The sequence below is a fragment of the Argopecten irradians genome, chromosome 11, assembly GCF_041381155.1.
Source record: "Argopecten irradians isolate NY chromosome 11, Ai_NY, whole genome shotgun sequence".
In the NCBI taxonomy this organism is placed as follows: domain Eukaryota; kingdom Metazoa; phylum Mollusca; class Bivalvia; order Pectinida; family Pectinidae; genus Argopecten; species Argopecten irradians.
The window spans coordinates 8,389,744-8,408,221 of NC_091144.1; the positions used below are offsets into that span (position 1 = coordinate 8,389,744).

The following is an 18,478-nucleotide window of genomic DNA, read 5'->3' on the forward strand; positions in this document are numbered from 1 at the left end:
TATGGGGTAAAATGCATTACATTGACCGTCACATCGGGATGGTTTTTGAATAGTCAGTGGCGTCGCTAGCAGGAAATGAATGTGCACGCAGATTGTAGTCCGAGCGCCGGAGGCGCGAAAAATTTTGGTATTTCAAGGGGTCAGGGAGGGGGGGTTCCCCCTCTGGAAAAAAAATACGATTTAGAATAAATGAGATGAATTTTACGGTATATTTTTATAATTTTAAAGCTAATTTTTCGAATTTTTGAAAACGGATTGATTCATATTGCAGATTGAAAGTTAACGTTACCTACATTTAGAAATTATATAATTGTAAATGTCGTCGTATCTTTATGCTAACATGTACTGTATTTTTGCCAAACACGGCCATGTCTTTGATGACACTGCAATTAAATGGTAGGCCTAGAGCAATTTTGATAATTTTGTAAGAAAACAGAGTTTTAATAGACAGTCAATTTCTTCATGCATGCAAGTGCTGATACTCTCATTGAATCATTTCTACACATGAAAAGGCATAGTTTAAAAGTTAAATTGAATGCATAAAGGGGGACGAAATAAAAAATTGAATACAAAATGTACTCTTTATTTGTGTCCTTTTTTATTGTGATAGCGACGAAGATTAGCCACATATCAAAGTTCATTGTAATAACATCCTCCGGTTTTTTTTACCCATCGAAAATGTCAATAACGTTATCCACGTAGCCAGAACCCATGCTCGCAGGTTTTAGGGCCCTAAGGCGTTTCATAACACTCTATAGTCAAGTATGCTTCCTACTGCTGTTGCCGTTGTTAGTAGCATCGTTATTAAGATCTGAAAGATCTTGTGTATAGTGGGATATAAGTTTTTGTTAGTGTCTTGTTCATGTCGGGTTTTCGGCTTAAAAACGTCAATTTTCTGACACGACCTCGCACCAACTTTTAAACCCTGGAAACGGAACGGAAACATAATTTTCCGGAAAAAGTAAACCTAAAAAGTAGGCGATTCGGGTAACAAATTAAAATGTTTAATGTTAGTCTCGGTTACGTGTAGTTATGACTATGATTTTTTTTTTAAATTGATTGATGTGCACGCAGTTGCGTTTTTGCGTCAATGGTAGCTACGCCACTGATAGTTTTTCCCATGTCCTCTTGTTCTTGTATGCTTCTTAGGAAAATCTCTTCAAAAAAAATTATTAAAATTTCAAAAGTATATACACTGTAGGTACATGAATAAAGATTTATAGGAAAATAGCTTGATTTTAAAATTAAATGCGATGTTCTAAAATAAGCTGGGTGTTTATTTTGTCTGAAAAGGTGAAAAATTGTGTTGAAAGGCACAGTAGAATATGGACAATGGGAGATAACCCATTTTATTTGGCAAATCCGGATACTGCATTTGAGTTGGTTTTACGTTTAGAGATCACTGATAAACATCCGGTTTGAAATTTTCCCTATTTCACAACAAGAGGGACACACATAACTATAAATAGGATTACTTTAAGACAGTGTCAGCACAATTTAACTGGCACACGCCATAGAGCTTTGGTGTAGATGACGTCTGTTAGTAAGAGTCACTTTTTAACAAAATGAAATTCCTACCCGATGACAGTGACAGTTTATTTGTAAAAGTTTGTTATGCCGTTCCAATATCTTGTGTAACGTTTTTACTTACATTTTATTCCATTGCTTTGCTTTCGTCGGCTAATCGCAAGTATTACAGACTGCTGTTTAAACACTTCATTAACTTGATATCGTTTTATCAACAAAAGAAGACATGGAGGAAAAGAATAGAAACATTTGTTGCCAAGAAAGAAACGATTGAAACATTTACAACGTATGTTGTTGGTAAGTTCAAGACATTCCATGGACATAATATATATGAGATGATACTAAATGTAGTTACAGCGTATGTATTATACCATTGTTAACAAACAAATGTCCACAACATTTTATGCGTCAGAAAAATATTCAATAAAAGCAACTGTTTCATTGCTTGCATGTCATAAAATGTAATTCGGAAAAGCATATAAACTCCTGATGAAAATTTTCAAATTCAGTACAATATAATTAATCCAAAGGCTTTTGAAATCCGATTTAAAATAAGTATTTTGTCAGTAGAAAATTGATGCCAGACAACATTAACCTAAATACTTACAGCTATAATTCTAAGGAATTAACCTTCAGAATAATTTAAACTGTATGAGTCTTATGAACATGTACTAGGATTGGACATCATCATGACGAGACACTTTCGAAACATTACGTCATCTCGACAGTTCGATAAAAAACTGGCTGACCATGAGTTGAATTTCATGTTATGGGAGTATAGACTCATCAGTGACCTGACATTTGTAGCTACATGTAGCTTACCTCGGTAATCGTTAAAACATCTGGCTTAATTTTGTCCTGGATTAGATCTTGTTCTTACTGCTACATTTTCTCCACTCCAGTTATAGGTTATGTTCTTGAATATACTTACATGTATATATTAGTTATGCTTGATTATCTTTCTTTAATTTTTTCTCTAAAGAAAATCTTGGATCAGGTGTGCATGAAAAAACTTTGGAAAAAAGTTTACTACAAAAAGAAGAATCTGATGTCATCATCAATGTATACGTGGACTTGAAGAATACTTCGCAGAGAAAGGCACTGATTCAGGTCCCTTACCACTGCAGAAAATCCTGTGATCTGATGTCATGTAACAACACGTAAGAACCGTTTATATCAAAAGTCAAATCATGTGAATCGATTGATTTAGAAGAATGTTGAAAAAAAATCCTGTTGTAAATCATGCAGAGACAGGACTAAATCGAAGTCAAGATGAGCGATTATGATTCGGAATATTTTGATAAAAATCAAATAAATATTAAACATCGCTAGGTGGGTCCCACTTAGTCAAACTAGCCGAAGTTAGCCGACATTGTAACGTTGTTGCCGAGAACGTTATGTGACTACTGTAACTATGTAACGTCTGTCCGGTCTCTTCCGAGAATGGGTCATGAACTTTCCGACTTCCGTTCGGCAATAATCGTAACTTCTATGGCGACCATTTTAAAATGAAGGCATGTTTACATGTACATATGTATTGACTTTCAACAACTGCTGTACCAAAGTTATTGAAAAAAAAACCCATTATAAATATTCTTTAATATATCTTAATTTTAACTAAATCTACAAATACTTACAATATCGGAGTCAAATTTAATTTGAATTTTTGTTGATAGTTATGTATAGTGTGGCTTTAATACTGGTTATTCTAGTTAATGATTTTGAATCGTTTGAACTTTATTCGAAATATTGACAGAAATATTATTTTCAGATTCAAAACAACTTATTATAAACTATTTTAATTTTGAAATTTTAAACAAATAAATCTTTGTGTCTTTCTATATATACATGTATCATGGAGTTATTTTGCACAGTGATAGAGATAAGAGTATATGGATATTACAGTGCAGCAATGTCCAAGATACTTTCATTAGACTTAATTGGGACTACAGTGTATTTAATTTTATCTCATTGCTTGTTGTATTAAGCAAAATGATGGTGCCATTCAGATGTTTTAATCATAAAATAATTTTGCTTTATACTCAGGGTTATATCTTATATAGGTAATTCCAGAAGTACCTTGTACTCCTATATTTTCAAAGAGAAAATAATATCCTTTTCAGAAAAATAGATGACAGGAAAATTTCGATAAAAGTAGTAAAGAAAAGAAAACATTTACTGCAAAAAGACTTTAAATTGGTTAGTCCAAAACCATGCGTTATATCAACTGAAGAGAGACATTGTGATAATGAGGTTTGGAAAATGGGATCACATACAGAGTACCTGCTTATTGATGGAGGCAACAGCATCATGAACATTGATAAACAATTCTTAACAAGTGTCTTAACAAATTCAGATGAAGCAGGTAGGTTGATTTGTCTCCCTTGAATCAAGGCAAATTCTGTAAAATGTCATGGAAAGTACATGTATGTGTAACCAGGCGGTCAATACTAGCCGCGATGTACTTACTGGCCAGAGAGAACTTCTCTCTGGATCGGTAGAGTGATTTTGTTTATAAATACAATCGTGCGCTCTGTAACATACAGATGTATATGATGATTTCTTTCCGCTCTTTGATACAAATGTTCTTTATTTCTTATGTACTTATTTCTCTCCCCCATATCCTTGTACATGATCTGTTTATGAAATGAAATGATAACTTCATGTCTTCTAAACTTCAGAGGAATTATCCAGAAATCCTTCATGTTGATGATTGCTCTGAAGGTCATCTATTTCCTGAAACATAAATTCCATGACCTTGAACCTCAATAAGTAAACATCACTTAGCAAAAATGTGTAAAGCTTGCTATAGTTTATATATTTTTGATGCTGTGAAACAGCATTCTTAGGTACGCTCGGCGAGCCTGTGCACATCAGAAAAATGAAACCACTCCGCAGTGAAAATTAAAAGTTGTTTTGTTCATTTCACTTAATACTTGATGGTATGAAAAATAAAACCCCAATATTCAAAACCACAGTCACTGAATTTGTACATACATATACACCATGGATAGAGTGTTATAAGTGTTCCGTTGGGACTCTATGATATTGGTATTACTCCGAGATAGCAGTCTCCCGAAAATCACGAACAACGCCTTTTGCTGTCTTCCTCCGCAGCAGACTTTCGGTGGATTATGGATTGTGTATGTTTATATAAATTTTACGTAATTCATGCTACTGATCGATTACTGTAATCAAATAATTGGAAGGTTACTACAAAAGAAAGTTCTTATAACGCTTATAAAGTTTTTAGCTCACCTGGCCCGAAGGGCCGGTGAGCTTATGTCATGGCGCGGCGTCCGTCGTCCGTCGTCCGTCGTCCGTCCGTCCGTCGTCCATCCGTCCGTCCGTCTGTCCGTCAACATTTCCTTTAAATCGCTACTAGTCATAGAGTTCTGCATGGATTGTAACCAAATTTGGCCACAAACATGCTTGGGGGAGGGGGAACAGAACTTGTATAAATTTTGGCTCTGACCCCCCGGGGGCAGGAGGGGCGGGGCCCAATAGGGGAAATAGAGGTAAATCCTTTAAATCGCTACTAGTCATAGAGTTCTACATGGATTGTAACCAAATTTGGCCACAAACATCCTTGGGGGAAGGGGAACAGAACTTGTATAAATTTTGGCTCTGACACCCCGGGGGCAGGAGGGGCGGGGCCCAATAGGGAAAATATAAGTAAATCCTTTAAATCGCTACTTGTCATAGAGTTCTGAATGGAATGTAACAAAATTTGGCCACAAACATCTTTGGGGGAAGGGGAACAGAACTTGTATAAATTTTGGCTCTGACCCCCCGGGGGCAGGAGGGGCGGGGCCCAATAGGGGAAATAGAGGTAAATCCTTTAAATCGCTACTAGTCATAGAGTTCTACATGGATTGTAACTAAATTTTGCCACAAACATCCTTGGGAGAAGGGAACAGAACTTGTATAAAATTTTGGCTCTGACCCCCCGGGGACAGGAGGGGCGGGGCGCAATAGGGGAAATAGAGGTAAATCCTTTAAATCGCTACTTGTCATAGAGTTCTACATGGATTGTAACAAAATTTGGCCACAAACATCCTTGGGGGAAGGGGAACAGAACTTGTATAAATTTTGGCTCTGACCCCCCGGGGGCAGGAGGGGCGGGGCCCAATAGGGGAAATAGAGGTAAATCCTTTAAATCGCTACTAGTCATAGAGTTCTACATGGATTGTAACTAAATTTTGCCACAAACATCCTTGGGGGAAGGGGAACAGAACTTGTATAAATATTTGCTCTGACCCCCCCGGGGGCAGGAGGGGCGGGGCCCAATAGGGGAAATATAGGTAAATCCTTTAAATCGCTACTTGTCATAGAGTTCTGAATGGAATGTAACAAAATTTGGCCACAAACATCCTTGGGGGAAGGGGAACAGAACTTGTATAAATTTTGGCTCTGACCCCCGGGGGCAGGAGGGGCGGGGCCCAATAGGGGAAATAGAGGTAAATCCTTTAAATCGCTACTAGTCATAGAGTTCTACATGGATTGTAACTAACTTTTGCCACAAACATCCTTGGGGGAAGGGGAACAGAACTTGTATAAATTTTGGCTCTGACCCCCCCGGGGGCAGGAGGGGCGGGGCCCAATAGGGGAAATAGAGGTAAATCCTTTAAATCGTTACTTGTCATAGAGTTCTACATGGATTGTAACCAAATTTGGCCACAAACTTACTTGGGGGAAGGGGAACAGAACTTGTATAAATTTTGGCTCTGGCCCCCCGGGGGCTGGAGGGGTGGGGCCCAATAGGGGAAATAGAGGTATTTCCTTTAATTCGCTACTAGTCATAGAGTTCTGCATGGAATGTAACCAAATTTGGCCAGAAATATCCTTGGGAGAATAAGAACTGAGTTTGTATAAATTTTGGCTCTGGTCCCCGGGGCAGGAGGGGCGGGGCCCAATAGGGGAATTATAGGTAAATTCTATAAATTGCTACTTAATTGTCCTAGAGTTTTGTATGGATTGTAACTAAATTTGGCCACAAACATCCTTGGGGTTAGGAGAACAGAACTTGTATAAATTTTGGCTCTGACCCTCAGGGGGCAGGAGGGGCAGGGCCAATAGGGGAAATAGAGGTAAATTCATCAATCGCTACTTGTCCTAGAGTTCTGCATGGATTGTAACCAAATTTGGCCACAAACATCCTTGGGGGAAGAGGAACAGAACTTGTATAAATTTTGGCTCTGATCCCCTGGGGGTAGGAGAGGTGGGGCCCAATAGGGGAAATAGAGGTAAATCCTTTAAATCGCTACTTCTCATAGAGTTCTGCATGGATTGTAACCAAATTTGGCCAGAAACATCCTTTGTGGAAGGGGAACAGAACTTGTATAAATTTTGGCTTGCTGACCCCCAGGGGGCAGGAGGGGTGGGGCCCAATAGTGGATTTAGAGGTTAATATTAAAATTCCTTCAGAAAAGAAACAATGAACCTGTATTCAGAAAATTATTTGGCATTACAAACCAGGTGAGCGATACAGGCCCTCTGGGCCCTCTTGTCTTCATTCACTCGGAGTTGTGTCTTTTGTTTATCGACAACTGCGTTATATTGAAAGGGCAAAGGTACAAAATTTATCAACATAAACTTACAATATATAATGATGATATAGATCTATATATGTACGAGCATTTTAAAGAGACAAATAAACTATAATGCCGTGTAATGTACGGTAGCCTTATGAAGACTTGCTAAAGTCCGATGTATTGTATGAAGTTTTTTTGATGTTAGCGTTCTTATGAATTCAAAAGAAATTTGAGTGTTATAAGCAGCCAAATAATGTACCTTTTACTTGGCAAAAGTATATGGCCATGTTTCATCATGAGTCAAAAGTCAGCAAAGCACAACTCACAGTAGGCCTATAATGTTCTGCACGATAATATCTCGCCAACCAGTTAAATACTGTTAGGCTTACGAAAACATGCTAAAGTCAGGAACATTACATGAAGTTTTCTTGATGTTAACGGCTAGCGATCTTGTGAATTTAAAAGAAGTCTGAGTGATATATGTAATGAAATAATGTACCTTTAATTCGGCAAAAGTATCTGGCCATGATTTATTAGTCAAAAGTCGTCAAAGCAACTCCGTGTAAGTTTTCTAAAAAGGAAACCAAAACATGTCCGGAAATGGTAATATTTCTAATGTTATATTTTTCCGAAAATATTCTTCAATGTTAAGTGGATATTAAGATACGGATATGTTAACTTATTACTTTTTGTCTTTGAAGAGACATTGATGAAAATGATAATTTAGTAATTAAAAAAGAAAATTTTATAAAAAATGATACTCAGATTCTTAATGGTTTCATTTGGTGTCGAAATTGTTATTTCAGAAATAATTTAGATATAAATTTATTACAGTTATTTCAGGAAAATGAGTTATTCAACTTATTAATCTTGAAAAACTTTAAATATCATAAAATAATTACGGTATACTGTAAATATATTTTGTTAAACTCCGAAATTCAACACTGCACACTTAAAGTATACTAAATTCAATATTGAAATGAAAAACCAATTTCTTTATTATTTGGTTTGGATCCTTCAATCACAGCATCTATGAGTGGCTTTGGCACTTTGATATATAATTGAAATATATTATTATATATTATTTTGCTAGATCACTAGAAAGAATCATATGACAGTTGATGCTTAATTATCTATTAATGTACATAAACTGAACTGAGCCCTTGATTGGCTGAATCTCAGGGAAGGAATGAAGGAAAAAAGATTGCAAACATCTGAATTATTTCAGAACTTGATCAACTGTTACCAGCACATTGTAATTTTTTATACATTCATATGGATCACATTATTGAATTAAAAAAGATAATCGAGAGAACTGTAGAAAAATTGATATTTTTTTCTAGTTATGAGAAGATATAGCTGGCGATGTGTCCTAAAGTCAATCCTGTATTCTATTCCAAAGGAATCCAGTGTATGGTGTTAACCTGCAGAAACCTAAAGGAGATCAAACAAGCTGTGAGACTGTGTGAGAGATACCCAGGATACATGTACTTCACAGCAGGTGGGTATAATGTGACTGTGTGAGAGGTACCCGGGATACATGTACTGCACAGCAGGTGGGTATAATGTGACTGTGTGAGAGGTACCCAGGATACATGTACTTCACAGCAGGTGGGTATAATGTGACTGTGTGAGAGGTACCAAAAATACATGTACTTCACAGCAGGTGGGATAATGTGACTGTGTGAGAGGTACCCAGGATACATGTACTTCACAGCAGGTGGGTATAATGTGACTGTGTGAGAGGTACCCAGGATACATGTACTTCACAGCAGGTGGGTATAATGTGACTGTGTGAGAGAGGTACCCAGGATACATGTACTTCACAGCAGGTGGGTATAATGTGACTGTGTGAGAGGTACCCAGGATACATGTACTTCACAGCAGGTGGGTATAATGTGACTGTGTGAGAGGTACCCGGGATACATGTACTTCACAGCAGGTGGGTATAATGTGACTGTGTGAGAGGTACCCAGGATACATGTACTTCACAGCAGGTGGGTATAATGTGACTGTGTGAGAGGTACCCAGGATACATGTACTTCACAGCAGGTGGGTATAATGTGACTGTGTGAGAGGTACCCAGGATACATGTACTTCACAGCAGGTGGGTATATAATGTGAGCGGTGTATAATGTGACTGTGTGAGAGGTACCCAGGATACATGTACTTCACAGCAGGTGGTATAATGTGACTGTGTGAGAGGTACCCAGGATACATGTACTCACAGCAGGTGGGTATAATGTGACTGTGTGAGAGGTACCCAGGATACATGTACTTCACAGCAGGTGGGTATAATGTGACTGTGTGAGAGGTACCCAGGATACATGTACTTCACAGCAGGTGGGTATAATGTGACTGTGTGAGAGGTACCCAGGATACATGTACTTCACAGCAGGTGGGTATATAATGTGACTGTGTGAGAGGTACCCAGGATACATGTACTTCACAGCAGGTGGGTATAATGTGACTGTGTGAGAGGTACCCAGGAATACATGTACTGCACAGCAGGTGGGTATAATGTGACTGTGTGAGAGGTACCCAGGATACATGTACTTCACAGCAGGTGGGTATAATGTGACTGTGTGAGAGGTACCCAGGATACATGTACTTCACAGCAGGTGGGTATAATGTGACTGTGTGAGAGGTACCCAGGATACATGTACTTCACAGCAGGTGGGGTATAATGTGACTGTGTGAGAGGTACCCAGGATACATGTACTTCACAGCAGGTGGTATAATGTACTGTGTGAGAGGTACCCAGGATACATGTACTTCACAGCAGGTGGTATAATGTGACTGTGTGAGAGGTACCCAGGATACATGTACTTCACAGCAGGTGGGTATAATGTGACTGTGTGAGAGGTACCCAGGATACATGTACTTCACAGCAGGTGGGTATAATGTGACTGTGTGAGAGGTACCCAGGATACATGTACTTCACAGCAGGTGGGTATAATGTGACTGTGTGAGAGGTACCCAGGATACATGTACTTCACAGCAGGTGGGTATAATGTGACTGTGTGAGAGGTACCCGGGATACATGTACTTCACAGCAGGTGGGTATAATGTGACTGTGTGAGAGGTACCCAGGATACATGTACTTCACAGCAGGTGGGTATAATGTGACTGTGTGAGAGGTACCCCAGGATACATGTACTTCACAGCAGGTGGGTATAATGTGACTGTGTGAGAGGTACCCGGGATACATGTACTTCACAGCAGGTGGGTATAATGTGACTGTGTGAGAGGTACCCAGGATACATGTACTTCACAGCAGGTGGGTATAATGTGACTGTGTGAGAGGTACCCAAAATACATGTACTTCACAGCAGGTGGGTATAATGTGACTGTGTGAGAGGTACCCATGATACATGTACTTCACAGCAGGTGGGTATAATGTGACTGTGTGAGAGGTACCCCGGGATACATGTACTTCACAGCAGGTGGGTATAATGTGACTGTGTGAGAGGTAACTATTTATAATAACTATGAAACACTCATCATCAGTTTCCTACAAGATCAGCCTACACTTGGTTTCAGACTTATAAGTGTAGTGGAGTTTTGATACTGTGTTTTCTGAGGATGAGTAACAGTTTGCTGTCAGAAGGCTTTCTTAATGAAAGGTACTTGATAAAAATTCTTAACAAAAGGGCTTTTTATTTAGCCAACCATTGTCAGAAATCATTGTTGAATTTTCACATCAATTCATTTACCAATATTTATGAATGAAATTGGACATTTTGATATACATTAAGGGAAATCTGATGATGATGTTTTTTGGGCAACAAAATGAACTATTGCAGCTATTGAAGCTTCAAAATAAGTGATTTCATTGTTGATTATTTTTGCTACAGGTGTTGAACCATCTTACATTGATCAATGGAAAGAGGGCAGTCTTGCTGGGCTTGAAAAATATGCTGAACATCCACAGTGTGTTGCCATTGGGGAGTGTGGCCTTTTGGGAACTAGCAGTGACAAACAGGAGGAGATCTTCAGACAGCAGGTAGGTTATTGGTAGGGTATGTACACTAATACTGACCAATCAAGTACCTGCCCATATTTATTGATAGCTTGAGTATATGCTAATAAACATTACAATACACTTGTTCAGTACAATTAAAAGAAGATAATTCAAAAGATAATTAAGAAGGTCAAAGTAATTTGATTTGTAACTTGCCTACCTAAAGGGCAGGTGAGCTCTTTAAAAAATCATTTCATTTAGTAGTCTAGTACCTCAGGAATAAATCTATCTGAATTAAATGTTCAAAATACTTAAAAGCTTAATACAGTATTATACTGATGCTGTGTTTCAGATTGAGTTGGCGTGTAAGGTGAGGAAGCCTCTGTGGTTCTGTTCAGTGAAAGCTGATGACAGATTGATTCCCATCTTACAGGAGTACAAGGATAGACTGACCGGGATGTGTGTAGGGGAGTATGAACCTATGGGGAGGAAAGTATTTCCACACCTTATACCAAGGCTGTGGGAACTTCTACAGATGGGAAGTTATGTGTCTGTCTCCTGTAAGTACACACAACTACAAACAGGGAGATGTCAACACAAAAGGTTTACAGTGTTAGAATCTAACCCACATATTGATTGTAACTTCTCCCATGCTTAACAGGGTTATCTCGCAGTTGCTAGGGAAAAGATAACTCTGTCTTTTACCGGGGTAGGGAAAAGACAACTCACATGTGCGCTTGACAATGATATGACTTCATCGATACATGCAGAGACTATTGTCAAGGACATTTTGATGCTTATTCTGACTCAGGGCTGTTGATACTATTGTCATGAGAGTGAATATATATGGGTATGTTCTCTTCGTATGAAAAAGGAACCAACAACTGCATATAACTAGCTGACAGTTTAATTATACAAAAACGGAGACAGATAACCTGAAATAAAAAGAACAATACCTGACAATACATAGGGACACATAAATGTACCGGCTATTATATGCTATATTTATACTGTAAAGTAATAAATATAATATACAGGTATTTATAAATTATATGATTTTATAGTAAATTCTATTTTAATTTCAGAGCTATTACATTTAGTTTGCAATCACTTGACCCTATACATTAACCTAACCTAACGGACCATGTGCGGTTCTTTGTTATACATATACATATTATAAAGGTTTATGGACAAATTATTTAAAGAAGTTATAACACGGCACATATAACTTTAAGTGTATTAATTATATTGCATATGAAGAATGATTTAATTACTTTATTTCTAGTTATATATTAAATAAACATACCTTTCAGCACTGTGGCGGTAAAGCACACAGGCTTCCAGCTATAGGTGGCATCTGTCCGGTGCCTATTTTCCATGTAATTTGTGGACACGCTTCCACCAGGGTGGGCGTGCACGTGCAAGGACAGGGTCATGCAGGGTCAATGTGACACACTCAACCAATCCATTCACTCACCTCTCATACATCATCATAACAACTTACATACACACACATTTACATGTACAGGACATTGCATGACACAGGGACATGTAAATTCAGACAATACACAGCCCATGTAGTTTTAACTCCTAATATAATACATTATATACACAGTGAATTTAAACACCGCGACACTATGAAAAAATTTCTAAACAATAGAATTAATTATGGGAGAAAAAGAATCAAATCTTGTGAAAGATTTTGCCTGCGAACGCTTGGCAAGTCTCGGTTTGACCAGCCACAATCTTTCACTTAGGTAGAGTCCACATGACAGACTATTGTAAGATTCTAATATAATTTTAGGCAAAGCCTATATGAGAGCACAGCAGTTAATCCATTCTTTTGTTTGTTTGTTTTTTAACTGTGACACATATATAAGACAACTGTCTATAAAGGCACACGTATAAGACAATTGTCTATAATTAATTTTTAGGTCATCTGACCGAAGGTCAGGATGACCTATTGTCATTGTGTTTTGTCCGTCGTTGTGCGCCGTGCGTCGTGCGTAAGACTATTTATACAAAAGCCTACTCCTCCTTCATCCTTCAATGGATTTCATCCATATTTGGTTTGAAACATTATTGGGGAAGGACGATCATATTTTATATAAATGAGCCTGGTCTGACCCCTAGGGGCTTAGGGGTGGGGCCCGAAAAGCGCAAATTTTCTTATTTTAAGCTTTAAAATCCTACTCCTCCTTCAACCTTGGGTTGATTTCATCCATATTTGGTTTGAAAATTCATTAGGGAAGTACAATCATATTTTATATAAATGAGCCTGGTACGAGCCCTAGGGTCAGGGGCGAGGCCCCAAAAGGGCAAATTTTCTTAATTTTAGCTTTAAAATCCTACTTCTCCTTCATCCTTCAATGGATTTCATCCATATTTTGGATGAAACATTATTGGGAAGGACAGTCATATTTTATATACATGAGCCTGGTCCGACCCCTAGGGACTGAGGGGTGGGGCCCCAAAAAGGCAAATTTTCTTATTTTAGCTTTAAAATCCTACTCCTCCTTCATCCTTGGATGGATTTTATCCATATTTAGTGTGAAACATCATTGGGGAAGGACAATTATTTTTTATATGAATGAGATAGGTCCGACCCCTAGGGGCTGAGGGGTGGGGCCCCAAAAGGGCAAGTTTTCTTAATTTCAGGTTTAAAATCCTACTTCTCTTTATTCCTTTGATGAATGGCAACCAAATTTGTTTTAAAACATTGTTGGGAAAGGGCAGTCATATTTTATATAAATGAGCCTGCTCCGACCCCTAGGGGCTGAGGGATAGGGTCCCAAAAGTAGAAAATTTTCTAATTTTAGTTTTAAGTTCCTACTCCTCCTTAACCCGTGAGTAGATTTCATCCATATTTGGTATAAAATATTATTGTCAAAGTGCAATCATATTTTATATAAATGAGCTTGCTCCAACCCCTAGGGACTGAGGAGTGGGGTCCCAATAGGGGGAATTTTCTTAATTTTCTCAAGATGTTCATACACTGTGCAACTGCATTCTTGATTTGTTGCAGGTATACCTTGGAGATGGGGAGGGGGAGGGAGAGGGTCGTTTGGGGATTATTCTGTGCAACTGCATTCTTGATTTGTTACAACCGTCTATAAAGGTTCATATATAAGACAACTTTCTATAAAGGACACATGTATTTAGACAGTTTGTCTTATACATGCACCTTTATAGACAGTTGTCTTATATATGCGACTAGTCAGTTGTCTCCTGTATAACACACATACTGTACCTTTATAGACAGTTGGACACATGTCCTTATAGACAGTTGTCTTATATAGACAGTTGTCTTATACATAACCTTGATTTAGTTGTTGATACATGTATTGATAGACAGTTGTCTTATACATCATACCTTTATAGACAGTTGTCTTATACACATACCTTTATAGACAGTTGTCTTATACACATACCTTTATAGACAGTTGTCTTATACACATACCTTTATAGACAGTTGTCTTATACACATACCTTTATAGACAGTTGTCTTATACATGAACCTTTATAGACAGTTGTCTTATACACATACCTTTATAGACAGTTGTCTTATACACATACCTTTATAGACAGTTGTCTTATACACATACCTTTATAGACAGTTGTCTTATACACATACCTTTATAGACAGTTGTCTTATACACATACCTTTATAGACAGTTGTCTTATACACATACCTTTTACATATACCTTTATAGACAGTTGTCTTATACACATACCTTTACAGACATGTTGTCTTATACACATACCTTTATAGACAGTTGTCTTATACACATACCTTTATAGACAGTTGTCTTATACACATACCTTTATAGACAGTTGTCTTTATACACATACCTTTATAGACAGTTGTCTTTATACATGAACATACCTTTATAGACAGTTGTCTTATACACATACCTTTATAGACAGTTGTCTTATACACATACCTTTATAGACAGTTGTCTTATACATGTACCTTTATAGACAGTTGTCTTATACACCATTTACCTTTATAGACAGTTGTCTTATACACATGGTGACCTTTATAGGACATTATACATCACGAACCTTTATAGACAGTTGTCTTTTACACATACCTTTATAGACAGTTGTCTATATAAACACATAACTTTATAGACAGTTGTCTTATACACATACCTTTATAGTCAGTTGTCAGTTTATACATTGAACCTTTATAGACAGTTGACACATACCTTTATAGACAGTATGTCTTATACACATACCTTTATAGACATTTTGATTATACACATAGTTTAGACAAGTTGTCTTATACACTTACCTTTATATAGACAGTTGTCTTATACACATACCTTTACAAGATCTTGTTCTTGTACTATGACCTGTATAACTAGATGTCCTTATACACATACGCTTTATAGACATGTTCTTAATTACACATACCTTTATGTTCGACAGTTGTCTTATACACGAATACCTTTATAGACAGTTGTAGGTTAAACAATACCTTTACAGACAGTTGTCTTATACATGAACCTTTACAGACAGTTGTCTTTATACATGAACCTTTACAGACAGTTTGTCTTTACACATACCTTTTATAGTTCAGTATGTCTTATACATGAACCTTTACAGACAGTTGTCTTATACACATACCTTTATAGTGACAGTTGTCTTATACATGAAGCCTGTTACCATTATTGTCTTATACACAATACCTTTTAAGACAGTTTGTCTTATACATGAAATGTTTTATGACTTAACACATACCTTTATAGACAGTTGTCTTTACATGATACCTTACAGACAGTTTGTCTTATACACATACCTTTATAGACAGTTGTGGTTTATACACATACCTTTACAGACAGTTGTCTTATACACATACCTTTATAGACAGTTGTCTTAAATACATGTACCTTTACAGACAGTTGTCTTATACACATACCTTTATAGACCGGGACATTTTACTTAATTTATAGACAGTTTTGTCTTTTACACATACATCACATGTCCTTTATTACAGAGTTTTTTATATACAGGTGCAGGATTTACTGTTTTTATGTATTTACTGTTTTGTATTTCTATATCTTACGTGTTTTTTTCTCGCTCTTTTTTTTCCAGCCTGGTCTATGTCATTAGGTGGCTATACTACAAACTGGTTTAGAGACTGGCTAGATAAAGGTTATATATCACCATATAATGTCATATTTACTAGTACCGCCCCAGACACTGAAGTTTTTAACCATGACTTAAAGGATCTGATGAAAAAACGTGCTTCCGGGGGTTTTAAGTACCTCCAGAAAGGTACTGTGGAGAGATACTATATTAACTCGTCGGAGGAGATGGACGGTGATCCGAGCTGTCTGCCTGTCCTACTGGAGGTCATCTCATCTCACCTCAACTGCCCACCCCAAAAACTCGCTTCCATTACAACTAACAATGCTCAAACTTTTTTCAACTTTAAATGAATTTGAACACAGCCCCAAAATGCTCTACACTGACACAAACCTGACAACACACAGGCACAAAATGCCCTACACCGACACAAACCTGACCACACACAGCCACACATGCCCTACACCACACAAACCTGACACAAACCTGACCACACACAGCCACACATGCTCTACACTGACACAAACCTGACCACACCCAGCCAGACAAATATGCTCTACATTGACACAAACCTGACCACACACAGACACACATGCTCTACACTGACACAAACCTGACCACACACAGCCACACATGCTCTACACTGACACAAACCTGACCACACACAGCCACACATGCTCTACACTGACACAAACCTGACCACACACAGCCACACATGCTCTACACTGACACAAACCTGACCACACACAGCCACACATGCTCTACACTGACACAAACCTGACCACACACAGCCACACATGCTCTACACTGACACAAACCTGACCACACACAGCCACGCATGCTCTTCACGGACACAAACCTGACCACTGACCACACATGCTCTTCACTGACACAAACCTGACCACAAATGCTCTGACACAACTGACACAAACACCATGCTCTATACACTGACACAAAACCTGACCACACACAGCCACACATGCTCTACACTGACACAACCTGACCACTCACAGCCACACATGCTCTCTGACACACTGACACAAATGCTCTGACCAAACACTGACCACAGCCACACATGCACAAACACTGACACCACACACTGACACACATGCTCTACACTGACACAAACCTGACCACACACACAGCCACACATGCTCTCTACACTGACACAAACCTGACCACACACAGCCACACATGCTCTACACTGACACAAACCTGACCACACACAGCCACACATGCTCTACACTGACACAAACCTGACCACACACAACCACATGCACTTCACTGACACAAACCTGATGGACACAAACCACCACTACACTGACACAAAACTGACCACACACATGCCACACTTCTATTAACTGACACAAACCTGACCACACACAGCCACACATGCTCTACACTGACACAAACCTGACCACACACAGCCACATGCTCTACACTGACACAAACTGACCACACACAGCCACACATGCTCTACACTGACACAAACCTGACCACACACAACCACACATGCTCTACACTGACACAAACCTGACCACACACAGCCACACATGCTCTACACTGACACAAACCTGACCACACACAGCCACACATGCTCTACACTGACACAAACCTGACCACACACAGCCACACATGCTCTACACTGACACAAACCTGACCACACACAGCCACACATGCTCTACACTGACACAAACCTGACCACACACAGCCACACATGCTCTACACTGACACAAACCTGACCAACACAGACACACATGCTCTACACTGACACAAACCTGACCACACACACATGCTCTACACTGACACAAACCTGACCACACACAAACACACATGCTCTACACTGACACAAACCTGACCACACACAGACACACACATGCTCTACACTGACACAAACCTGACCCACACACACACATGCACTACACTGACACAAACCTGCTCTACACTGACACAAACCAGACCACTCACACAGCCACACATGTTCTACACTGACACAAACCTGACCACCACACACACCACACATGCTCTACACTGACACAAACCTGACACACACACAAACACACATGCTCTACACTGACACAAACCTGACCACACACAGCCACACATGCTCTACACACTGACACACAAACACTGACACCATCTGACACACACACACACATGCTCTACACTGACACAAACCTGACCACACACAACCACACATGCTCTACACTGACACAAACCTGACCACACACAGCCACACATGCTCTACACTGACACAAACCTGACCACACACAGCCACACATGCTCTACACACTGACACAAACCTGACCACACACAGCCACACATGCTCTCTACACTGACACAAACCTGACCACACACA

The 18,478-nt window shown here is 38.7% G+C and overlaps 1 protein-coding gene across 1 annotated transcript; it reads left to right on the plus strand.

The window, feature by feature from the left end:
* Positions 1 to 1,421: 1,421 nt before the first annotated feature.
* Positions 1,422 to 16,581, plus strand: LOC138334683 (uncharacterized). Its single transcript, XM_069283344.1, has 7 exons — positions 1,422 to 1,824; positions 2,510 to 2,687; positions 3,651 to 3,892; positions 8,464 to 8,562; positions 10,919 to 11,067; positions 11,378 to 11,585; positions 16,126 to 16,581. Exons 1-7 carry the CDS (start codon positions 1,566 to 1,568, stop codon positions 16,470 to 16,472), a joined length of 1,482 nt encoding a protein of 493 aa, XP_069139445.1. The 5' UTR covers positions 1,422 to 1,565; the 3' UTR covers positions 16,473 to 16,581.
* The last annotated feature ends 1,897 nt before the right edge of the window (positions 16,582 to 18,478 follow it).